Raw genomic sequence first — 24,180 nt, 5'->3', positions numbered from 1 at the left:
TGGATGCAGATACGAATTTCCTTCTGACCGATGCGACGATCAGGATTACCTTATCAGTTGCGCAAGTCCAGGCTGGTCAATAGTCTGGAGCGATCAGAACAAGGAGCAATCTGAATTAGCACACCAAGCAAGTCCACTGCGACTTCTGCTGGACATTCTCCTCGATAGGTCACGCAAACTCAAGCGCACCGTGGGATCGTTTCTGAGTAAAATGCAGGAGATGCATGGCAGACATGTGAGCGAGGTATACGTATTGACTATTGACAAGCAAAGTATGAGAGAGAGGTTCAGAAGGTCGCAGACCGACAACGAAGGCATAAAGGTATAGGTAGGCATACGATCCAACACTCATATGAAGGATCAAAGCTTAGTACATATATATGGTGACTAGTTCGAGTACCTGATTTCTAAACAGTACAGACGTCTTCGGCCTTGCAACCAGCTGGCAGAGTCTGCACTTCCTCCGTTCTGTAGTAGAACAAGACACTTCGGACTTTCATGACGGAGTCGGTCTGGGGTACTTCGCCGGACCACCATTTGTTGTTGTTTGACCAGTTGTTCAGCGTCGCCTCTTGCGGGTGGATAGCGTTGTATTGGGAGGGCGACATGATTTCTTGGCCGTTGTAATACCTTGGAGAGTATTCTCCTGGAACCCAAGCGATTCTGCGAACCACATGGATAGAAGTCAATCAGATCAGCCATGCCAGCCATAGTACATAGTACAGTAAGCGATCACACTCACACGTAAGAGTTGAAACTGGTAGTTGGGTCATTGGGGAACGGAGTGGGTTCTTTCTTCTGTTCGCCTAGACCGGTGGTGTGGTTGAGCAGGAGTGGTTGGCTGGGCTAATGAACCGCAAACGTGTGTCAGTCAGCTGCAGTTTTTTTGAGTTCGATATTCGATATGACATGACTCTGTGTGTATGTGTACGGATGGCAATCGCGCTCTTAGGCGGTCCACTCACATCTTCGTCAGTCGCCCAGTTGGTAGACCATAATCCAGCAATAGGCTGATTCTCATTAGGAGAATTGATGGCGCCGCCCAGGACCTCCAGATCGAGCTCGTCAGAATACTTATCCGCGATGGTATGGTTGAGCCACTGTCGATTGCAAAGGTACGACGGGGAGAATGGAATAATCGCATTGTGAGATGAGGTATACGAACATCAGCGCCTCTCCTTTGTTTTGGAGATGCAAATTTGTAGCTGTTTGATGGAGGTCAGAAGAGACGAGATCAGACGGAAGAGACTTACGAAAGCTTGACAAGTACCGGGCACGTCCGAGAACTGAATATCAGCCTGGAAGACACCGTAGAGCGTCGCGTTATCGTGGATGAGCTCGGGACATTGCATCGATCCACTGGGTGTTTGTCCTCCTTTCACAGTCATGACTAGCTCGCCACCTTGCACAGAGAGGGACGAGGGGTCACCGAGGCATTGATAGATCGGTACTTCGGTCGTTGTTCCGGTGGCCGCGTCGTATTCTGAGCCATTGCTACTTGGTCCACCTGTTGTTAAAGTCATTATTAATCAGCTCGATGAGCGAAACAGGGTAGGGTAGATATAGGAGAAGCTGGGATTCTGGAACTCAGGACTTACCGACATGATGGCCTTGATTGATCCTCCAGCCGTACTCTTTCAGATCGTCTGGACCGGAGAAAGGCCCCGCATCGCCAATATCAGAGAAGTTGAACTGGAATTTGAAGGGCATCCAGATATCGTCGAGACCCGACACCTTGTAGCCGCATCCGCATTCTTCCTTATCGGGCTGCTTGAGCTCGAATGTCGGATGGCTCCCGTATGAGATGGTTGGATCATCGGGATTTGAACTACCAGAGGAGGACGAGGTGGTATTTCCCCCAGCAGCTGCTGAGGAAGAAGCGACCGGCGCCGATGCGGACGCGGATGCGGAAGCCGGAGCTGAAGAATCTCCTGAAGTGATAACGGTAGATTGTTCACCGGGAGGAACGTACGTCGTATCTGGTCCTATTGGAGCAGGAGCATCGGCAGGTCCAGGGACTGAGGCTGAGGCTGAAGCTGAAGGAGCTTCGGTAGTAGCACTGACAGCTGAAGCACCACCATCGGTAGCTACGGCAGCTACACCGATGACACCTGTTCCAGTTGCCGATGCTGAGCCCGATTTCGCTTGACATGTACCGGCCAGGGCTCTGCCCATGAGCGGTAGTATCGAGAGCAAGCTCAAGGTTGTCGATCGCATGGTGGAGTATATGTTATCTAGTTCAGAACCAAAGAGAGTAGATAAAGGGAAGGTCTGGGTTTGGGTATGAGTATGGCTCTGCGAATGATCTACCTCGAAAGAGCTCGGATTGCTGCCTATTGATGCAGGTGTGTAAGATGGATTGATCTGGGGAGTGGGAAAATGAGAGCATAATTAGCGTTATTTATAGCGTTCATGATATCTCGGTGTTCTGGGCAATGGTCTCGGTAAGTGCAGATGGATGAAAGGAGGATTGGACTGATTAGCTGAATGAAAGGGATCGAGGGGTCAAGGGGTCATCCAATATGTTCATACGAAGGGCTATTTTAGTGGATCAATCGACTTAAAACGAAAGGGTGAGAAGGAGATAAGGAGCTAAAATAATCACGTACCTCATGATCCGAGTATGAAAGGAGGCCATTGATGATTAATACCAAGACGATTGACCCCCAGAGGATAGATCTGGAACATCGAAGGAGAGCACCCATCTTGTGTAAACCGATCGATATTCAATCTGGATTGTCTAGTAGATCCTTACATCGGTGCGTGGGCACGTCGCAGCTACGAAAGAGCCTCGGTCGACGTCGCTTTCTTGATTAGTGTGTCGCTGTCTGGGGCGATTGATGAACAACGAGCTAAAATAGCGCAAATTCGTTCGTTCGTGTGTTTGTTTGGTTCCCAAACCGAGCGTTTAGCGGAATTGAATGACGCGCTTTTGGTGTGAGCGTTTCAGGTGCTCAAGTGCTCGGTCAGATCCTCTCGGTCACCCTAACAAGTGATCCGGTGCGACACCTTCTGGCAAGTGCATAAGAAGAGACTGCGTCCTCGCGCACAAGTTCGGCTGCATGAGAGACCCGTGCAGTCGTCATGCTTAGCATGCGTTTCAGAATTAGATTGTAGCAAAAAATTGTTTCCCACATACAAAAAAACTTACACCGTAAGGGAGTCGAACCCTTGCCGCACCGAATCCGTTACTAAGGAGTTGAGTCCTACTGGCAACGGTGCATGATACCGTTTCACCAACGGTGTGTAGCTGTTCTGCGCCAGTTTTGCCGGATCTCCAATCGAGGAAGATAGATTCGTTCCCGTGTAGACCTGCTCTACCTCTTTCGCCATGGCATGTTCATTCGTGCATTTGCCTCTGTTATATGGCTCCAATGCTTCTGCGCGATCATCGCTGACGGTGCCTTGACCCATGCGCTGACGCTTTGATCTACTGGTAAACTCTATATTGGATCCGATTGATAGGGTTTCAGGATAACCTCCACTTACCATGGACAGATGAGATGCGCTTTGACCTCCTGTAAAAATATGTTGGTATACGACGATCAAGTGAAACACGACTTTCCTATACTGGATCGAATTAACCAACATCGGACCATCATGATACTGTGAATCCCACGTCCAGTTCGTTCTTTCTCTCGTCCACTCCTCAGCTCATTGAGCTCTATCCCTCAAATTACCTCTCGCTCTGTCCGTCCCAATTCAACTTGTTCCTTGAAGTATCGGTATCAGCTCTCACCCGAAGCTCGAGAAAGAGAGCAACTAGGAGGTATCTTGACAATGGCCGAGAAAGCATTAGCATCACTCTCAATCTCGTCGCTTCCACCCGGTATCGATTTACCCCCTTTACCGATCATCCAAGACGGTAGTATAGAGCGAAGGGTGTTCACCCATTCGAGCTTTATTGCAAGGCCGAGACACTCCATCCAGCTGTTCGAGCTCGAAGATGAATGTAGGGATAACGAAAAGTTGGAGCTGCTCGGAGACTCTTTGCTTGGTGAGCTCTGTCGATCCTTACTTGAGAAGTAAAAGCAGTCGGATTCGAGCTGACGAGAACATGTCGCTACCTGCGATAGATAGTGCTGTAGTTGGATTATTGCAGGATATGTATCCGAACCTGAGTCCAGGCATAACCACGGTAGGTCATTCACCCTGAGGTCGAATTGTAATCTCGCTGACGAGATGCTGATTCCATTTCTCCGATTCCGATTGATGTAGCAACTAAAATCGCACCTGGTCAACAACTCGACTTTGCGAGAATTATGTAAATGCTATCATCTGAACGAGAGGCTCATCGCCCCCGCCGAACAATTACCGGTCCTTCGAAACGGCGAGAAAGTACTGGCCAACTTGTTCGAGGCATACATCGCCGGCGTATACTATTCCTACTTGAAATACGGTCCAGGTACATCTCTCGTCTCAACAGATACAACTTCAACAATATCGATGCCCACTCCACCGAGATCACCCCAGTTCGATCTCTCGTCTCCTTCTCATACCTCTACTCCCATTCATAATGGGAATCATGTCGACAGAGGCAGATCACCCACAAGAGGAGAAGCGATGGATTACCTTGAAGAATGGCTCAGACCTCTCTTCCAGCCTATCGCGCAGCATATCTTAAACCAGATGAAAGCGGAACAATCGGCCAGACATGCCGAGTCGGGCGGTACGACTGAAAATCAAGATACGGATCATAATGCCAGAGGAGCCAATGCGAGGTTGAATCAATGGTTCGAGCATAAAGAAGGGGGTATACCGGATTATGCACAGTCCAAGGCCGGAGATGCGTGGAAAGTGCTTTGCATAGCGACGGATAGACATGATAAGAAGTGGTGAGTGTTTGCAAAAGCCTGTTCTGTGTCATCTGGATAGTCATTGACATTTGAGCACTGGTATAGGTACGGAGAGGCGACTCGAGCGACTGTCAAAGCTGCCAAAGCAGTGGCTGCGTACAAGGTCTGCGCGCAGTTCGAATTGGAGAGGCCAGAATTCAAGGCTTGATCGCGGTCAGAGCTTGGGTCAGGATCAGGATACACAGGCAAAGGACATGCTTGTTGCCATCATCAAATTACGCTGTACATACATATTGCTAACTTGTAAGATACAATCAAAAATACCCCAATCATGCCATAACTTAACATATCATTACATGACTCTTTGATTGTCAACATTTACAGAACAGAGCTCGAAGGAAGGGGATGAGCTGGATGTAAGCTTGAGCCGAGGCTTGATCACGGGCTTGATCGATTTCGTTGGCCAAGTCCAACATGTTCCTCTCAGGGGTCATATTGGTATTGGTAATGGTCCTGTTGAAGTCTTTCGGTTGTAAGGCGGGTCGAGATGACCCGTCATTCAATTTCGTTCTTTTCTTCCCTTCCCTCGCTCCATCCTCCTTCTTTTTGTTGTTCGCGGTTCCCCCTTCATTTCTGTATTGGGTGAAAAATTCTCGTTCGAGCGAATAGAAAAGACCCCCGAGATAAGCTGTGAACATGTCGGCGGTGCTCTTGATCGATCTGCAAGTCATTTCGGTGAGATGTCGGCTGATGATAAGCTTCTTGGGCAGGTCATAGTGGATGGATATGGCCGAAAGGACAGGAGGCGATGTAAGTCTACTTCGAAGCGTCTAAAGGGCAGCTGTCAGCTGTGTGATCAACCACCGACAGAGCACTCTAGTATGAACAAGTGATGTACAGCAGCTGATTCTGCATCGATGTCGCGAAAGGCCTCGCGGACGGTATCTTGAATTAAGGAAGTGATGAAGGTGACTGTGGATCACAGAGGGGAGTATCAGCACACCCCTGTCCCAGTACGTACGATGAGATATAGAAAGCTTGAAGGGAATACTCGGGACTGACAAAGTACACCCTCTCCGCTGAATGATAATCTCTCATAGCTGTACTTGGCGGCTATGTCGTCTCCTAGAGGGATGGACGGATGGGTGGTCGCAGCTTTCAGCAGTGCTTCGTCCTTGATAGCGGGTAACTTGGGCAAGTCTGCGATCTTGTCTACTATGGCCGTAAATGGGTTATTGCCGATATCGTCTAATGAATTGGATTTGGCTTTTGTCATTGTGGGTCTGGGGTTATAGAGGTATACAGTGTTATCGTTTGAGAAGGAGAAGAGAAAAAGATGTGTTGAAATGCAGTTCATACTGGTGTGTATGGATGCTCATTGACACGCTTTTCGTCCAATCAGATTCTGCACAGGAACCAAAGAAGCATCATCAACATTGACTAACGTTGACTCACCTTTCCATCAACCGCTGTGTGTATTTGATGGCTGATATTCGACGTTGAAGGAACCATCAAACTTTGTCGAGCGGTCCGTGCTTCGACACGACACTCATAGATCCGCCACAATCCTCCTTTAAGACCATAGGCACACGATCCTCGTCGTTTGGGATGCACATCTTTGCTCGTTGCGTGCTTGCGAGATTGATGCTTGGAGTAAGACCTAGACTGTAAAGTACAACACCACTAAATACGCACTTTGCATGCTTTCGTTTCAGAACACATCAACCAAGCAATAGCATCGTTCTCTGAATAAAAGTATGATCGATCAATGCAAGAAGACAGATATATTGTAGACAACAATTGGATAAGACAGCATGGCACACTGGATTCGCACTAGCTGGTGATAGTCGACACGTTTCCAGACGAATTGGCAGTATTGAGAACAGGTGGTATAGGTGCAGTACTCGAATTTGTATTCGTATTCGAGCTTGCATTTGTCGTCGAGGCCGCAGGAGCGGTAGTGGACAACAATTTCGACATCGGTTGAGCATAAGCCAGTGATCGCTTGACGTAGAATAGCATGTATGCTTTTTGCGAAAGAACCGCAGAAAGTGTCGTTGGAGTGACTAAACCTGGAGTCAGTCTTTTTCCGGTAATTACATCAAGGTTTAAGCAGAGGAGAGCTCACCTTTATCGTCGTCACAGTGCCACCATTCTTCGCCTTCCCTCACATCAGCCCAATAGTGTCCGTTATCCAGCTTGCCTTCATGCGTGACCACCGCGAACAAGTCATATAGGAAAAGCGAGTCAGGCAAGACATGATCTTCCGCTTCTTTATCTTCGTCAATGTTGGGTTTGATATCCTCCGAGACGGATTGATTTGAAGAGAACGATGTAGGATTTGGCGAATCCACATACGGCCTCATGTTGAGCGTCGAAGGGAATTTGACGTGAGACTCGATCTTGGAAGACGAGGAAGTCATATGTGCGAAACGCTATGGAAGAGATGAGCATGGTGATTCTACGCAAAGCGTAGCAAATCAGGACAAACCTTGAGCTGGAATGATAAGACCGGAGCCAATTTCTTGATCGTCAGGTTTTTGGTAGCGTACTGCGTTGCCCATTAGACGTGAGACCCACAGTCTCTCGAGGGTACAAAGCTGCACTTACGGTTCCTGGCCCACCGCCGCATTTCGAACATTCAAATCCTTTACCACTGCCATCCGTCTCACCGATATTCTCATTTGCACAGAATCGCCTGAGCAGCCCAGCGAGGGTCAATTGATTTCCTGCACTTATACCTTCCGAGGAAGATGTAGAAGTGCTAGAGGTGATTGTGGCCGAAGAGGATCCCGCTAGAGGCGAATACGGGAAATCTAGTTGGATGTCTAGGATGGGGTCTATGGTTGAAGATGTGTGAGAACAGGAAGAACAGGTGACCGAGGATAAGAGCTGGCCGGAGAAGGTTTGATCTGGTAATTGAAGCAGGATGTTAGTTGAGATCAGCCAATGCAGCTTAGATCGGTTGCACCACCAAACTCACGAGCAATACAATTACAGCTAGACAGTTGACCCTTAGCGTGCGCATGTATCTGATCCAGAGCAGCCAAAAAGAAAGAATGCGCGTCTACAAGAGGGCAGTTGAGATCAGCTGCCTACATGACGCGGCTATCAACTTCTGAGCTGACCTTGCTGTCCGTACCCCTCCAGCTCAGCACTCGCATGCCACATAGCGTACAGCATAGTGATAGGACCGTATGGCGATTTGTCTTCGTTGTAGAACTATTAGTCGGTGCGGACGCTTAGCCCTTGTCTGGCACTCGGCCACCACAGCGAGAAAGTGATCTGCGACTGACCTCTTCGAATGCGCGATCCATCTCGCAGCACATGCAGCCCTTCTCCCGGTCCATACCTGGCGCTCCATTCGGCGCTTCCGCACCGAGGAAAGGTTTGCCAACACTTAGTCCTTTGGATCCATTAGGGCAGACATGTCGGTTGTGTTTGTCTGATAGGAAGTACGCTTTCAGCAGGGGATTGTGGATTAAGGACTGTAAGATGGCGGAAAGGAAGCAAGTCTGGGATAGGTTCAATAGTGGTCGAAGACCTGGTTGCACACAATCAGCGACCGAATACGAATGAAAAAGGAAGGATGACACCGGACTCACCTCGACAAGAGCTCTTCTCAACCTCACTTTCCTGTATCTTGACCATATTACTGGGATTCCAAGCTTTCCATGGCCCTCTGCCCCTGCCCCGCCCCCCACCCACCACACCGGGCTCCCTAGATTTATCGTGCATCTCCTCGGTGCGTATCCGCACTGTCCGAAAAATAGATTCGAACTGGTCTGGGTAGATGGTGTCGGAGCATGAAGAGCAGTATATCGCCCCGGAAGAAGGGTCCACAGCTACCAAGGGATCGTCTCGGTTAGCTAGCAAATCTAAACATGTGCCCAGGTAATCTGGCTTACCGAATCCGCATGACCCGTCGCTTCGTTGCCAGTGAGAACGCATACAGTCCTTCGTTGAAGAGGATGAAGATACTCCTGAGAAGGGCAGACAGCCGATATATGGGCAAGTCAGACATGCCCAAGGTCGTGTGAGGGTCGACGAGCAAGTGTGGCATTCTGGCGATGAAGTCTAAGGGTGCATAAGGTAAATAACCAGCTTTAAGGTCTCTATACTTGGAGCGGCAAAGCTCGCTACTGAGCTCATGGAGTTGCTCGCCCTGTGCAGCGTCGTTGGAATATGGCCATTCTCGAAGCGAAACTCACCTTGCGCCGCTTCGCTCCTTCTGCCACAGCACCCCATCTGACGGTCTCCGTGAACCGCTTTTCCACGTCGTGCTTCTTCAGCTTCGGTCCAGGCGGCGGCACCGCGCCATTGGCAGTCTCATACGATGCTGGGGCTGCTGGGAAAGCACCTGAGCTGGACTCGAGCACGGACGCAAGATGTGAGCATATCGAGGTGTCTGGCCTGGCGAAGAGGTTGGTGGTCGTGGATATTGAGCTCGTCGAGGGTGCCGCCGTCATCACCGCCGACATGATGGGCGTTTGGTCGACAACGCGGACTGATCGTAGCTTGACGACTAGAGGGGAAGGGACACTGTCTGCTCGTCCACTGCAGCAAAGGTGTATCTTTTTTTAGGTTGAATGAGCTGTTGGTCGCACGAAATCACAGCGATAGACACAGAAATGATGAATCACAGCCGGAAGATTGAGCCGATATCGTACACGCGAAGATCACATGTGCACGGCTTTCCCAACACTTACGTAATAGTACTCGACCAACGCGTTCTTAATCTGACGCGTTTTTGACAACATGAGAAACCTCAAAAACACCGTCAATAGCGACAAGAGACTGCAACCTCGACATCATCCGACGACAAGGAAATTATCAGACAGCAAGGTCCTGGCCGCGAGCCTACTGGCTTGCCAATATCTCTACTGTACAGCTATTCGAGACCGCCGGAGCGACAGCCGACTGCACCGCCGACGATGTCAAATCCAAATCCCCTTCTCTCCCCTCCATTCTACACCATCCCTGGCGTAGATCCCAACTCACCGATATCCGCTCAGACCGAGCGAATAGACCAACTTAACACTCTACTGCTTCAAGAGATCGATGCGAACTTTGCCAGATTCCATCAGATAGTGACGAGCAGGATTCTGCCTGAGATCAAGAGGTTTGCCATAGCGGGCGAACCAACGAGAGAAGCGGCGCATGTGAGTGATATGTGAGCGACGGGCTGACTGACACATGTTCTGTATCCCATCGTGTTGATGCTGATTTCGATGATGCTTGCCGCTTCTCAGTTCTGGCGTTCGTTCTTCGAAGCAGCCTCATCGATTCGATTACCCGGATCAACCGATACCACTTTACCACACCAACAAGACCATGCGACTCAATACGATGACCAGACGATGACAATGCGCAGAGATCAGGACGACTCTCAAGTTCATGCTCACGCGCACGACGAGTCAGGCTCGAGCTTCATCTTCGATCCTCCTGCTACGTCTTCCACACCTTTGCCCGCTGGCAGGTCGGGTGTCCACGAATCATGGGAAGATTCGATGGAATCGCCTTTCGACAGATTAGACCGAAAGCTTCGAGACGAGCTGAAGATCGGTCAGCCATACCAAGATCAAAGTGGCGTATCCAGCGATCTCCCCACTCCTTCTCTGCCAAGTGGGTACTCCTTACCTCATCTAAGCAAGAACGCTTCAAGCGTTTCTACCTGGAACCAATCGCCCTCTGTGCGACCACAAAATGCAGACGATACGCAGCAAGAAGAATACTCCACGGGGACTGTCAATCCTCAAGATATACCTACTCACGGACAAGCTCAGTCTGGAAGACCTTCCTCAGCAACTCCACGAGCCAACAAGACGAAGACGACTTCGGCCTCCAATAATCCATTCGGAGCGGGTTTCACGGGTATCGCGGACCTCCGATCCACCCCATTGAACGCAGCTAAGATGAAATCCTCGAAAATCAAGAAACCGCCCAAACAGTCCATCTTACCCGGTATCAACGACGAGGACTCTTCCGATGAAGAAGGCGCAGGCGGCATACCCTTTGGGATGTCTCCTCCCGTCACGATGAAGTTCTCGTTGCCGCCCAAGGCGCAAGCCGTCTTTGATATCGCCAAAACCCCAGCCAAGTCAACAACCCAGCGAAGCACGGCTAAAGCGTCTAACGGAATGGCTGCTGCTGGTGATCTCGGAGATGAGGGTGAGAAACAGGCCAAGTTTATACTGGATGATCTCTTAGAAGAGATGGGTTCAGAGCTTTCGCCGAGATTAAATACGCCAGAGGGATTGGGCAGGTATTCGATCATGCCTGGAGACCTTCAGCCTGGACAAGGTAAATTACTCTTTTCTCAAGAAAGAATCCCTCAACAACCGATCACAGAGGAAGAGGGGGAAGAGAATACGTACCATCCTTCTGGCTCAGCCTCAGCGTCCGGTGCGGGCGGACACCCTCAACCGTATGCTCATGCTCATGCTCATGCTCATGCTGGGATCAGAAGATCCACCGGAGCGAACACGTCCTTCGAATCTGACATGGTGGATCTACCAGTTGGACAAGAAGTCTACTCGGCTGAAGATTCCTTCGAGGGTGATTCGTTCGATTCAATGGACGAAGGTATGTCCGACCCGACACATACAGCTGGTACAGGTACTGGTACAGGTACAGGCACAGGTGTAAGTGGGACTGGGACTGGGACTGGGACTGGGACTATTTCAAGTGTGCCCTACTCGACACACGAGAATAATCGAATTATAGGTGGAGACGATTCGTTCTTATCCTCCGAAGGCGATATGACGAGACAAGAAGATATCTCAGAAGCCGGAGTCATATTTGGACAGCAGCCAAGTCATATACCGTCGCATCACCAACAATACGCTGCGAAGACCAGAGAAGCTCAGGACGCGGCGAGAAGGAAATCGCAGTTCGAGCTGATGAAGCGCGATGAGATGGATACGTATTTCGGAGGCAAGTTGGAGGATGCAGCGGGGAATGATGTGCTGAATAGCCCGACTCATCAAAGAAGGGTGGGGGTTTATAGAGTGTAGAGTGTAGAAAGAGTAGTGGTAGTAGTATCTCCATTGTAGACCTGTGTATGAATATGTGATCAATGAAATCAATGGAAGGTGATGGAGTATGGGGGTCGGCGTTGGCGTTGTGTTCTAGGTTGAAGTGCAACCCCGATTGCCGGCCCAATCATCATGACATGTCATACTGTTTGAACGACTTTACATGCGTGTTTGCGAGACCGAAAATACAAACAAAGATGCATGTATGTGAGACTAAAAATACAAACTCAGAGAATCTTCACTATCTTATCATCAATACCAATACAAATCGCCATGCTGTATGCAGCTCATATGCTCAAAAGGAGTTGAAGTCATCATCACCACTTCATCTGAGCGATATTCTTTTCCCAGACATCTGATCCCTCAAACACATACCATGTACTCCTACTCCTCCTCTTCACCTTCGAGGGGTTCATACTGCGCCTCGTCCTCTTCCTTGCCCCTGGTCATCCACCACCACCCGACCGAGACAACCGCAATGAGCAAGACCAGCCCGATCCCCGACAAGGTAATCACCAGCCATCCCCATCTGTCGAACCGTCCGATCGATCTCATCAGCCTCCTTTCTGTTCGAGGAAAGAGGAAGAAGGACATAGGACTTCAAGGGAAAGATGGTGGAGGGCAATGAACTTTACTCACCTGGAGAACCAAGAAGGTTGATAAGGTATCAAAACATTATCAATCATCAACACCCCGCCGCCGAGGGTCATACCATCTTTCCATAATCTCTTGGACTGTTCCCCATCTTCATCTTCCTCGTCCTCGTCCTGATCTTTATTCTTTTTGTGTTTATCCATTCTGGTGGACAATCGGTGGATGGGAGGATACACATCTAACGAGTCTTTATGGTTCTTCTTCCACCTTACACTGGCTCTTCCACTCTGTCCGATCCTCGCTGAATTACCCACACTCATATCTCCGCCTCCTCGAGCACCCTTGATCCCAACAATGAAAGAATTATCGCCCGTGGCCCGGAAGGCAAGTTGGCCGTATTGGCTCTTCGTCGAAAGAAGCGTACCATAAACCAAATCGTCATCTAATGAAATCGGTTTACCGTCTTGAGGAGGCGTTACAGGTTGGCTGCCTTTGCCTTTCCCGTCTTTCGAAGATGGGGGAGAGGGTGGTCTGAGAGTGGAGGAAGAAGGGATAATATGTAATTTGAGTAGATCAAGCAATGCCTCTTTATCGTTCAGATAATGAGTTAGGTTCAACCTCGAAAACGCTTTGTCGGAAGGTACCAGGATGGTGTAACTTGGCATAGCCAGATCTTCGATATTGGGATCACCTTCGTCTTTATCAGAATTGTCATCTTCGGAATGTATCGAAGCGATTCTACCTTGCAATTCAGCGGCAGAGACTTCTTTTTGGGTCGGTTCTCGACCCTCTAAGATCCAGCCTAGCCCAGCCCGCATCATCAAATCGCCCATCGTACTTTGCTTCGAGCCTCGAATCAATTTAGCAATGCTGATCTTGACGTCCGCAGGCATAATCACATTATCGATCGTGTGTATGACTCCGGTATCTGTCAACGCATCGGAATGCCACACTTTGGTCGACCGCAATTCACCATTAGCAGGCAACGAATCGCCAGAATCGTACCCTTCCCACTTCGTAGGCGACCGAAGTGTGATACTGCCATTCTTGCCCTTTGTTCTGTCCAAGACTATCTCTCCGCCCTCCAAGGTGGTATATACCTTCTTGCCGTATTCCACGTCAGGTGAGTAGATGATATCGTTGATGGAATGGTACTTCAAGACTTTTCGTAGCTCATCCTTGCCTTCCGGTAGTAGAAGGTAATGCATGGCCAGACCAAGCTGATTGAAAGCTCGATTGCGAGGCATGAAGTAGGTAGTCGCCGGATTCCGCTTGACGAATTTGTCCAACTCTGCTGCGTACACCGCGGCGATGAATGTCGATAGCTGAAGATCCGACACAGCGGTCTGAAGCACATCGTCCGGTGGCGATAAGAGGGATGATAAAAGGTAAATTATGCTCTTACCGATTTTGACTAGACCGCGCCGTTAGCTTTACCTTTCAGACAAAGCCAATCCTGTCAAAAATCACGACTCACCTGGTTTGCCGAGTACCGTGGCACCACCAAACCTGATCTCACCTTCGCCAATAGCTTCCCAATCGTTTCGATCCCGCTGAAATCGCTCAGACACATCCACTCGAAGTCTTTGACGCCCGCCGCTCAGAGAAGAGGTCTTCAATTCGGTACCAAGCAACATGCCATCCTTGATGTCAGCCGGTAGAAGCCTTCCAGGCAAGATGTGATACTGCAGTAACGCGGCGAGTGGAGAAGCGTCTTTGTATGGCTTTTTGGCGATGCTATTGGTCTCCACCTCAAGACTGGGGGTATTGTCCTCAGCGGGAGAGTAAATATGACTTGCTTCGGCAGTAGCCCAGATCTCCGGTATCGGTGCGCCCCATCCGCCATCCCATTTATCCATGATGTCCAGGACGTCGTCTGTGGGAGCTAATATTGTCCAGCCATCTTCGCTGTCTTTGCGATGGTTGTCGATGGGAGACGAGCCAATATAGGTATCCGAAAGGTTTGCGGATCGGAGTAAGGAGACAAAGCGAGTGGCATTTAGTGACAGCAGCATCTTCTCAGCTGAATTGAGAAGGCTGAAGTTTTCGGGTATCAATAAGTTCGGGACGATGTGTATGACACCTATACAGAGGTCAGTCCGGGTCGAGGTGAGGAGGCGCAAGCAGCATACCATTTGAAGCGAAAATATCGACTGTCGCCGCAGTTGACCCATTGACGAGGAGCTGCCCGGGCGCTGAGGAATTGATTCCCAGTATCAGGCCAGATGAAGCTAGATCATACTCTCCGATTAGCTGTCTGGCGGTATACGATTTAGGACAGACTCACCTTCAATGGTTTTATTGGACAAAGTATCGCTCCACCCTACATGGCCTTTACCCACATCCAAGACCACACCACCCGCCAGGACCCTCGCAGCGCCTTCCTCGCCGTACGGCCCGGCAAGATATCCTTTCTCAATATCGTCGAATGCCGCATTGAACGCTTCGTGGGACGGTGCGAAAAGGGTGAGATGAGGCGAGGTTGCGAAGGAGTCTGGTAAGGGTGTTGGGAGGTTCTTGAATGTGAGTAGATGGGACAGATATCTCAGGGAAGGGTGCGTCCGGATTATTTCCTCTATAAGCAGGTAAACAGACCGCTCAGCCTGAGTCTTTAGTCGACAAGCAAAAGCAGACTCACCAATTGAAGGAGGCATGTCCAGTACACCATCAATACCGACCACCGCTCCATTCCTAGTCCACCTAATTCCCTTGAATTTCTCTTTCTCTTTATCCTTATTGGTATCGATTCCGGCTACTTCCGTCTTATTGGGTTGAGGCCTTGGATCATGGTCTTCCCAGCCTTTACCATCCCAGAAAGTGACGCCATCTTCGCCATTCCACTCCAGCCCAATCTTTCCGCGCTCTCCACCTTGTTCCGAGCCTATTTTGGCCAGTCGCACGCGCTGTCCATGACCACCTAACAACCCCTCTCCTCCGCGAGGCAACCACGGCGGTCCAGGTTCCGGCGTAGGCGGCAGAGGCGGTTCTTCAGCTAAGGGATATAACAGCGTCGTCTCGATTGTGATATTTCGTTCAGTCCTGATGTTGGTATTGGTGGTTGTTGCGATGAAATCGGCAGGTTGTAAAGTGCAATTCAGCATATGATATAACAGATGTTGCCTTAATGCCCAATTCTGATTATCCATCATCGACCTTTCCCATTCTGCGTCGTGGACCGTATTGGATATTCGGAGATCAAGCACTTCTTCTTCCGATTTCAACCATTCTTGTAATCCCCCATCGCCTAACCATGTTGTGCTAGACTCAGACTCAGGCTCGGCGGCCGGAGAGGAAGTGAGATGATGTTTATTGGCCCAATCGGTCCATGCCTGGTCTGTAGGTGCGAAGAGGGTAGCATTGCCGATGTGCGCTAAGAGGGGGATGCACTTGGCCCGTTGGAGGAGATGAAGGGTTATAGTGTGCTGCGAGGAGGATGTTAGGGCGGATACGATGGTTTCGGCTGTTGTTGAGATGTCTAACAGGAATGCAACTATCTTGTCAGTATGTTAAACCTTTACCAAACTAAATCTGATTTGTGCATCAGCTCACCATCATTGCCATTGTTTGTTTGAGGGACAATATGAGTATCGGATATATCTTGTTGAGGGGTATTCGTGCTCGTAAAGGTCAGCTGTTGTGACAGACCTGAACGAGCGGCGAGAAGGACTGAAACAAGCAGTCTAGCCGACCACATATTGGTAAATTGACCTATGTTGGGCTTCTCGATGATGCTTGTTGATCGGGTTTGCTGTTATCGAGCCATGCTCATGTTGATCTCTCGGGTCTACCGAGTTGAAACGATGTATGCGAGAAGAAATGTATGAATGTATGAACAGTTCGAGATGACGCAGTGCGCTGACGGCGTGCGCAGGGTGGCGATAACCGGTCAGGTACGGATGTGCGATAAAGATGCCATGAGGGCAAATATGTGGGCATGCATAGGTTGGGAGGCAGCGACAGATTGTTTAGTAGCCTGGTATAAGGCTCGACTGCTCTATACGTGTACGAAGAAATGACACAGCTCCCACGCAAGGACGAAGGCACAAGCAATGAAAATGGTGATCCGCATCTCCCATCCTGGTGACATCTTCTTTGAGCCAGAGTTCCAATTCGCCAGACCGTTGTTCGCAGTAACACCATTCGTGCCCATAGTCGTTGTGCCCCAGCCACTAGCTGTGATAGAAGAAGTGGGATAGACCGCATTATTGTTGTTGTTATTGCTTATATGAGTCCAAGCTGTCCCAGTTGCCGTTCCACTTGACATACCTCCATCTCCCCATCCACCATTCGAGGTGGTCCCCCAACCACTCAAGGACGTAGACGACAGAGGAGAAGACCAACCGTTGTCATTGCCGTTATCTTCGGTGTGTGCACTCGATCCTCCGCCATAGATAGTCTCGCCACCACTCGAAGTGCTCTCCCACGTCTCCCCGGAAGAGGTTAACCAATAAGACCAGATGGTATTAGTGATCTCCATCACACTGGTGATGGCTGTACTCATCAATACCGGCGTGGGCGAATACCGGATGATAAACACCGTCCCTTCTTTCGTCAGTGTAGAAGTAATGATCTCAGTGGAGTAGACGGTCTCAGTGATAGTTTGGGAATCGGTGATGTAGGTTGTGATGTAGCAGGGGACGGAGGTGGTTTGCACGATTGTAGATGTGACGAAGCTGGCTTGGAGGGTCGTCTCGCTCGAGCCGAAGTCGGTGCATTCGCCTTCGCCCTCGCACCGTTCAATAAGAAGAGGGGCTGCGGTTGCGGTTCTAGTTGGTGATGGTAAAGCTGCGTAGTTGAGTGGTAAAGCGGGAGACGCTGTTGCGCTCTCAGTGGCATCGGAAGTGGGAGTTGGAATGGTGGTGAAGAAGGAATCGGAAGTGGGGTAAGCTTGAAGCGCAGCTAGACATGGTGGTAAGCAGAAGAGGAGTATCGTGTTGAACAGCATGTTGTGAGTCGTGGACCGGAATGTGAGAAAACTGGTGGTTGACAGGTCGATTTCAAGAAGGATAGAGGTGATGAGGAATGGTGGAAGAGAGATTAGTAGTCCGCTCGCTTTTCAGGTCGATTCTTCCGACCGATTCTGAGTGGACAACAATGACATCGTTCAAGTCGAAGCTGAAACGACTAAGCACGATCGTTGGAGAAAGGATGCCCAATCTGACACAAAAGTTTGAATGTCATACCACAAAGGTTAGTCGTCGACATCGTCAGTATGATCTCATTCTCATTCTCGTGTCCTCCTCCTTGTCTGCTTGTTCTTTCCACTTTATGTCCGAGTCCTGTCAAAGAAGCGTGAAGCCGAATCTATGCATTTGACAGGATATCGATGCAGATCTACCCTTTCCTATATCATACAAGCGCAATATCAGATTACTTCTTTTGATCCTTAGGCTCCTCTTTTGGCGGAGGAGGCGGGATCTTAAATTCTTCAGGTCGGGTATTTGGGTTTCCTGAGCCGACTTGTTCCCAAGGAGAGACACCGTCGGCGAAGTTTCTGCATGCCCATCATTATACGTTAGCTGGCATAATCCCATCAGATCTTGAGCATCCGAACACTCACCTGAACGCTTGTGTGAGTTGTAATGGCTCGTAGACCACACGTTTCTTCTCTTCGTCGTATCGTACTTCAGAGTAACCCTATTACACGGTCAAAGTCAGCTGATGAGATCCCAGACAGCGCTGAATTGCCCAGCTGACTCACGGTCAAGGGGAAATCCTTCCTTAGAGGATGTCCTTCGAATCCGTAATCCGTCAAAATACGTCGGCTGTACAAATATGTCAGCTTACCTCGCATTTGAGCCAAGGGCAGAACGCAAGCTCACAGATCAGGATGTCCACTGAAGAACACACCGTACATGTCCCATACTTCTCGTTCGTACCAATTCGCACCGCTGAACACCCCGACGGCCGATGGGACGGGTGTCACTTCGTCGGCGTAGGTCTTTACTCGGATTCGGGATTGATGAGCTACCGAGAGGAGGTGGTAGACGACCTGATGAAGTATATTGGTCAGTCCATGGAATATTACGTGGTCTTTCGTGGATGATCCAAAGGTGCATGACACCTTCGCGCCCTCTTTCGCGGACGCCTGAATGGAGTTACTCGCACTCACCTCGAACCTGTTCACTCTGGTGGGGAAATCCACAGCGGTGATATCCATTACCTGCTTATACTGACATTGCGTGTGATCCCTCAAAAAGGTCAAAGTGGGTACGACGGCGGAAGGGGGGATGTAAAGTGTCAATTCATCCTTGTAGACTGAGAATTGCTGGACGTATTTGGGTAAACACGTTAAGATGTATTGGCCGTATTCGTGCAGAGGCGAGGATAGGGAAGCTGATTTGTCCGCTGGGTTGATTCCTACTGGTTCGCTGAAGGGACCTACTGAGGGTTGACCTGTTGGTGAGACTACAAAGCGAAGAACATGTCAGTCAAGGCTGCCTGCTGTAACAGGAGGGACACGGACATACCTTGTCTGACTACGGCTGCAGATCTGAATGATCGGGAAGCGATTGGACGAACAGCCGTGCGTGCTGAAGCTCTCAAGCTCAATAAAGACGTTCTAGCGGACATGATGACTGTTGTGTATGCACAATGTACTAATATACGATGTCGAACAAGAGATATCTGAATATGACCCGCATCGATCTTTAGATTCAAGCGAGCAACAACGAATCAACGAAGGTGGGATACACCACTGATCGCTATGGTGGGAGAGCTGAGTGCCACATGACGGTGATTCGGTGTTATAGCCCTTGTAATGATGCTTAGTCCGGTTATGGCATCACAGTCACACTTTCAGCTGGACTCACTTGACCGCGATACGATGGTAATAGTAAAATAACAAGACCAGCATATACTCTTACTCCTACCAGATAGTCGCCATCGACAAGAGCAGCATCATCACTCGCAATCTCAACACGAGCAGGAACATCCAGCAACAAGCAACAACAAGAATACGCGTTTTATACCGATTGAGCCAGAGATCATCGCTCAATTCCATCGCGCCATTACCATCGAACCAGTCTCAAATAATTCATCGCGCGATCGACCCTTTCATCGAGCAACCCTAGTCAAAAGAGAGGAATTGTCACCATAATTCTGACCGTATCAGGAAGCTAACTAGACACGGTCGACCGAAGAAGAGGATAATTTTGCCTGATGTAGGTGCGATTCATCGCTCATCCTTGAGTCTTACTGATCTCGTGATCAACCTTTTCAGGGCATCAAAATGAGTGAATCCCCTCTGAGCAATACGAATGATAATCAAGATACAAGCAAACCAGATGCAGTCACTCTAACGAATGGTACCACGTTAGTAGCTGCGAAAGACGACGAGGGAGCGGAGGTTGAAAAGGATAATATCCCGATAGAGGATCAACCCAAAGGAGATTTGACCAAGATCGTTACAGAGGAGAATGGCGATGAAGAGGTGCAGGAAATAGCTCAAGACGCAGCAGGGCGTGAGGATGAGGTTGATGGTGCGATCGGGGGCAGTACACCTGCAAGGGTAGATTCGCCATCATCACCAGCACAAGATGACAAAGCGCCAGAACCAGAATCGATACCCAATGATATACCATCCGTGTCGGATCTCCCTCCTACACCAACAATAGCCGAACCTGAGATTCACCCATCCCAGGTAGATCCGCTGGTACGAGCCGCTACTCCGTCGTCGCGAACGTCAACACCGCCATTAGGCTCGAGCTCTCTGGCGAAGAAGAAGTTCAGCTCGGTCAATGTGAATCAGAAATTCCTCAGCAAGGCTGGCAGTCCCGCGCCCTCAGCTGGACCAACCAAGATATCTTCGTTAAACGGTCGCCAAGCTGCATCACCCGTCCCCATCTCATCCAGCTCATCACGTCTCTTATCCACCAAACTAACCACCGTCCCGTCAGCTAAATCCAGTGTATCACCCAACCCACCAACATCCGCATCCTCATCGCCATGGGCTAAACCTGTGGTCCCACTGCCCACCGATTCTGCATCCCCCGCAGCACCTACACCTGCATCAGCATCTACTACTACTATACATCAACCGGCACCGACGAGAGCCAGAGTTTTAGGCACTACGACCGCTCCGGCTATGGGAGCAGGGTTTGTCTCAGCTGTGGTACCGCCCAAACCGGCTTGGAAAGCTGTCTCAGGCGAAGCTAGGAAGCCTGGGTTAGGTATATCGAGGGACTTTCCTACAGCCAAGGAGGTAGCAGAAGGTACGTTATTAAGGAACAGGGTCATGTATACTTTTGCTAATTCATCTCCGCAGGCAAAAAGGCAGCGCAGACCGCGGCACAAGCTCAGGCGGCTCACAATCAGGCAATCTTGCAGGAGCTGAATACATTCACCACCTTGGATCCAGGTGCTCATCGGTGGGATGTGAGTGAACGCTGTTTGATGATGTCGTTATTGCGCTGACCCGCCTGCAGGAGGAAGACGAGGACGATGATGCGCTCGACTTCGGCGATGGTATCGGCGAAAACCCACATCTTCCGAACATGAGCACAAGCATACATGACGTACCTGACAGCCATCCTGTATCGAAGTCGGAACGATTTGCCGAAGATTTCGATCGGAGTTGGCCTCGACGGCCACCACCACCACCGGTTGAGGGCAATAATCTACCACAAAGGCCCCGGCCCGAAGCCGACAACAGCAGAGTCCTCTTCAACGCTACTTCGAATCGCCTCGAAGCTCGTCAACCTGCTTCTAGCACAATACAGCCCACTCGCCTGATGTCCCGTCCAACAGATGCCTCCACCCGCCACGCGCCGCCGCATCTCGCCAACGGCAGACCTCTTCCACCACATCTTGCTGGTGGCGATGCCAGCGATAGAATGCTACCTCCTCACATGTCCGGCAAACCACCATCCGATTCTCGTCCGCCTCCGCCAGGTCCATCAGCAGCCCCACCTCCCGCTCGGTCAGCTTGGAACATCCCGAGAGACCATCCTCCCCACGTAGCTGATCGGCGAGAACTCCCACCTCAATCCAGCGCATTCGCTCAATCTCGCTCCCCAGAAAAGCCTCTAACTCACCTCCCTCGCCGATCTTTCAGCCAAGCCACGGCACCCCCACATGTGGAACCGCCCGCTGTCACTTCCCCGACTGTCGCAGTCGATGCGCAAAGCGCTGAGATGCACACTGCAGCCGAGAAGGCCAAAGCTCGTCGACTAGCAGAGGAAGCAGAACGCGAAGCCGCAGCGGAACGAGCAAGGCGAAAGGCAAAGGAGCTGGAGGAACGTCTACGAGGCGTCACGATCAGCGGTGACGCCAAGAGTCCCGTGTCTGCAGTCAAGGAGACCCCTCAGATCACTTTGGCTCAAAGACCAAAACCTGTAGTGTCGGAACAAGGCATTCAACCTCAACTTGCGTTACCGCCAAGGCCTGATGCAAGCGATAACCTCACATCCCCGACCGCCCGTAGCGCAGAGACATCCTGGCGAAGCAAGGCTCAAGTCTTACCTTCTCAAGCGGATCAAGCAGCTGCCGTGCAAAATCACGTCGTCTCACCACCTGCTGTCCAGTCCAGAGCCAGCAGACCCACCGCTGAGTCGTTCTTCGAGGCAGATCTGGGTCAACCACCCAAGGTATCAATATCACCCTCTGCGGACTTCGGAGCGCCGAAGAAAGAGGCAGTTTTCGACGATATGTTGGCTAGAATTCAAGCTGCCATGAATGAAGCGCGCAATTTACCCCTGCCGACAAATGATCAGTCAAGCTCGCAATCAGTACGCTCGCCAGAAGTCACTCGGCCATCCCAACCCATACAGCCCAAACCCGCTACTGTCTCAGTTCAAGAATACTTTGACGTGACATATCCCGTTCCACCAAAGTCCCCACCGCCAGCTTGGCGTTCTTATACCATTAGACTACCCAAGTCGCACCCTACCCGTCCACCTATCCCCCGAGGCCGCGCAATAGCCGCAGAGGGTTCGCGCCCGCCCAGCTCGCACGCTTGGTTGATGAGTTTCAATCCCCCGCTTGATGGTGTCAATACCGCCACCCTATCGCGATCAGAATTACTACTACCGCAGCCTATACTACGTCGCTTCCAACGCTCAGAACCTGTCGTTAGCATATCTCCCAGACAGCTAGAACCTTTCGAGAAGAAGATCAAGAAGAAGCCGTCCTTCAATGAGCCCGCTCGAATCGTTACTGAATTGCCGAATGCCTCGGCGGAGAGCTTGCTGCCAGCTTCTACGACTCTCAAGTCGCAGTCATTACGCGATCAGCGATCTCGCACGGATGGTTGGCGTCAAGCGGAATCTGCCACTGCGACCGAGAAAGCTACGCCCCAGCCTGCAGACGAAGCGCCGAAAGTCGATCTCCCGCCCAGAAAGACAAGGTCTCCGGTCAAGACCTCGGCCGCGGCAAAAGCAGAGAGAGAAGGCAGATTCGTCTTTGATGGGGTCACTATCGGTGCACCAGTACCAGTGAAAGAAAGGGCGGCCGCGATGACGGACAAACCTGGCGTGAGATTCATGGTCTCCAGCGAGTTGGAGGGCGATAGCTTGCTCGATGAAGTTAACAAGATGAGTCTGGAAACGCTGGGTGAGGATGACAAAGCTCAGAACGGGGAGATACCAGAGACAGCGAAGTTGTTGGGGTCGGATGTGAGTCGTGATCTATTTTCTGGTTATGCGACTTTGCTGATAAGGCTGCTCAGACCCCCAAAACCCCTCCACTCCCTCGCCCATCGTCTCCCAACACGAGTACCTGGCCCAGTACATCCCTTTCTTACCCTGCCTCCCACTCACCAGCTCGCAGCTCATCGCAGCACGATCACAACGCGATCAAGTCTGTATGGGATACACAACAACCATCTACCAAACCAGCATCCGAGCTCAACGCGGCCGCTCCGATATATCCAAGTCTTAACGCTCCGTCATCTGCTGATCCTCTTGCGGCCCAAGCCCTTGCAAGTTCAGGAGGCATGAAAATGACTTTTTCGAATTCCCAAGGATTCTCCTCCCCTAGTACCGCTGGGCCATCTCTTACTACTGCCAATAATACCTCTTTTGCAGCACTACGACCCTCTCCTGCTACCCACTCGCAATACGGCCAATTCTCCTCACCTAGTCCCGATAATCCTAACCACCATATGATAGGTATGAACTATACATCCATGTCCAACCCTCAACGAGCCGGCACAAATGGGTTCCAACAGGGTGTGTGGTCACCCACTGCGTTCGGTACTTCTATGGCTTCTCCTGGCTACGGATACACAGCTGTAGCCGCCAAACCAGCCATGTCGATGGACCAGAAATCGCCAGTGGCGATGGGTTACGGTGCCAAGTCGCCCGAGAACGCCATGTACTCTGGCTACCCATCATCGACTTCCGGCTATCCGCAACAAAACCAGCAATACGCCTCTTCGCAAGGATACGGCAGAGGCGTTAATCAATCGATGTATTACGGTTACGGTGCGCCAGGACAACAAGTAGGAGTACGACCAGGCAATGCCGGTCAACAAGGCAGATTCGCTACCTCTCAGGCTAACGGTGTGGATTATTCATCTGCGCAGCAGCAACATCAACAGTATAACTTAGATCAAGGGGGATATTATGGTGGATTGGCGAATCATCAACAGCAGCACCAACAGCAACAACAAGCCATGTACGGCACTAACGCATATGGCCATCAGGCTCATGGCTCGGTGGCGCAGAATCAGCTCGGAAGAGGAGTCGGCGCCACGAGGAAGATGTGGTAATTCTTAAACATCCTCGACATTCGCCTATACATCCGATCCTCAG

General features: G+C 50.5%; 9 protein-coding genes across 9 annotated transcripts; 3 read left to right on the top strand and 6 right to left on the bottom strand.

Moving 5' to 3' along the window:
- Positions 1-407: 407 nt before the first annotated feature.
- I303_106805 (uncharacterized protein) lies at positions 408-2,217 on the bottom strand (the record flags this gene model as incomplete). The annotated part of the gene is made up of 5 exons (XM_018411809.1): positions 408-663; positions 743-846; positions 966-1,100; positions 1,254-1,507; positions 1,599-2,217. The coding sequence occupies 5 exons, from the start codon at positions 2,215-2,217 to the stop codon at positions 408-410; spliced, it is 1,368 nt and encodes a 455-aa protein (XP_018259010.1).
- Positions 2,218-3,780: 1,563 nt separating this feature from the next.
- On the top strand, positions 3,781-5,004 carry I303_106804 (uncharacterized protein; the record flags this gene model as incomplete). The annotated part of the gene is made up of 4 exons (XM_018411810.1): positions 3,781-3,997; positions 4,077-4,138; positions 4,219-4,835; positions 4,902-5,004. 4 exons carry the CDS (start codon positions 3,781-3,783, stop codon positions 5,002-5,004), a joined length of 999 nt encoding a protein of 332 aa, XP_018259011.1.
- Positions 5,005-5,167: 163 nt separating this feature from the next.
- I303_106803 (uncharacterized protein) lies at positions 5,168-6,072 on the bottom strand (the record flags this gene model as incomplete). The annotated part of the gene is made up of 3 exons (XM_018411811.1): positions 5,168-5,626; positions 5,695-5,768; positions 5,859-6,072. The coding sequence occupies 3 exons, from the start codon at positions 6,070-6,072 to the stop codon at positions 5,168-5,170; spliced, it is 747 nt and encodes a 248-aa protein (XP_018259012.1).
- A 557-nt stretch (positions 6,073-6,629) lies between these two features.
- Positions 6,630-9,277, bottom strand: I303_106802 (uncharacterized protein; the record flags this gene model as incomplete). Its single annotated transcript, XM_065969448.1, has 11 exons — positions 6,630-6,862; positions 6,925-7,231; positions 7,288-7,347; positions 7,407-7,708; positions 7,780-7,863; positions 7,925-8,018; positions 8,093-8,131; positions 8,195-8,340; positions 8,402-8,641; positions 8,705-8,873; positions 9,008-9,277. 11 exons carry the CDS (start codon positions 9,275-9,277, stop codon positions 6,630-6,632), a joined length of 1,944 nt encoding a protein of 647 aa, XP_065825520.1.
- A 453-nt stretch (positions 9,278-9,730) lies between these two features.
- Positions 9,731-11,812, top strand: I303_106801 (uncharacterized protein; the record flags this gene model as incomplete). Its single annotated transcript, XM_018411813.1, has 2 exons — positions 9,731-9,958; positions 10,049-11,812. The coding sequence occupies 2 exons, from the start codon at positions 9,731-9,733 to the stop codon at positions 11,810-11,812; spliced, it is 1,992 nt and encodes a 663-aa protein (XP_018259014.1).
- Positions 11,813-12,217: 405 nt separating this feature from the next.
- Positions 12,218-16,121, bottom strand: I303_106800 (uncharacterized protein; the record flags this gene model as incomplete). Its single annotated transcript, XM_065969447.1, has 7 exons — positions 12,218-12,362; positions 12,473-13,841; positions 13,905-14,510; positions 14,560-14,658; positions 14,715-15,002; positions 15,066-15,902; positions 15,977-16,121. 7 exons carry the CDS (start codon positions 16,119-16,121, stop codon positions 12,218-12,220), a joined length of 3,489 nt encoding a protein of 1,162 aa, XP_065825519.1.
- Positions 16,122-16,421: 300 nt separating this feature from the next.
- Positions 16,422-17,372, bottom strand: I303_106799 (uncharacterized protein; the record flags this gene model as incomplete). Its single annotated transcript, XM_018411815.1, has 1 exon — positions 16,422-17,372. The coding sequence occupies one exon, from the start codon at positions 17,370-17,372 to the stop codon at positions 16,422-16,424; it is 951 nt and encodes a 316-aa protein (XP_018259016.1).
- Positions 17,373-17,797: 425 nt separating this feature from the next.
- On the bottom strand, positions 17,798-19,000 carry I303_106798 (uncharacterized protein; the record flags this gene model as incomplete). Its single annotated transcript, XM_018411816.1, has 6 exons — positions 17,798-17,921; positions 17,988-18,064; positions 18,129-18,192; positions 18,250-18,419; positions 18,540-18,835; positions 18,898-19,000. The coding sequence occupies 6 exons, from the start codon at positions 18,998-19,000 to the stop codon at positions 17,798-17,800; spliced, it is 834 nt and encodes a 277-aa protein (XP_018259017.1).
- A 658-nt stretch (positions 19,001-19,658) lies between these two features.
- Positions 19,659-24,137, top strand: I303_106797 (uncharacterized protein; the record flags this gene model as incomplete). Its single annotated transcript, XM_018411817.1, has 4 exons — positions 19,659-20,640; positions 20,694-20,803; positions 20,854-23,040; positions 23,094-24,137. The coding sequence occupies 4 exons, from the start codon at positions 19,659-19,661 to the stop codon at positions 24,135-24,137; spliced, it is 4,323 nt and encodes a 1,440-aa protein (XP_018259018.1).
- Between the last annotated feature and the right edge of the window lie 43 nt (positions 24,138-24,180).

This window comes from Kwoniella dejecticola, chromosome 8, assembly GCF_000512565.2.
Source record: "Kwoniella dejecticola CBS 10117 chromosome 8, complete sequence".
Lineage (NCBI taxonomy): Eukaryota > Fungi > Basidiomycota > Tremellomycetes > Tremellales > Cryptococcaceae > Kwoniella > Kwoniella dejecticola.
This window is presented reverse-complemented; position numbering and strand designations above follow the sequence as displayed.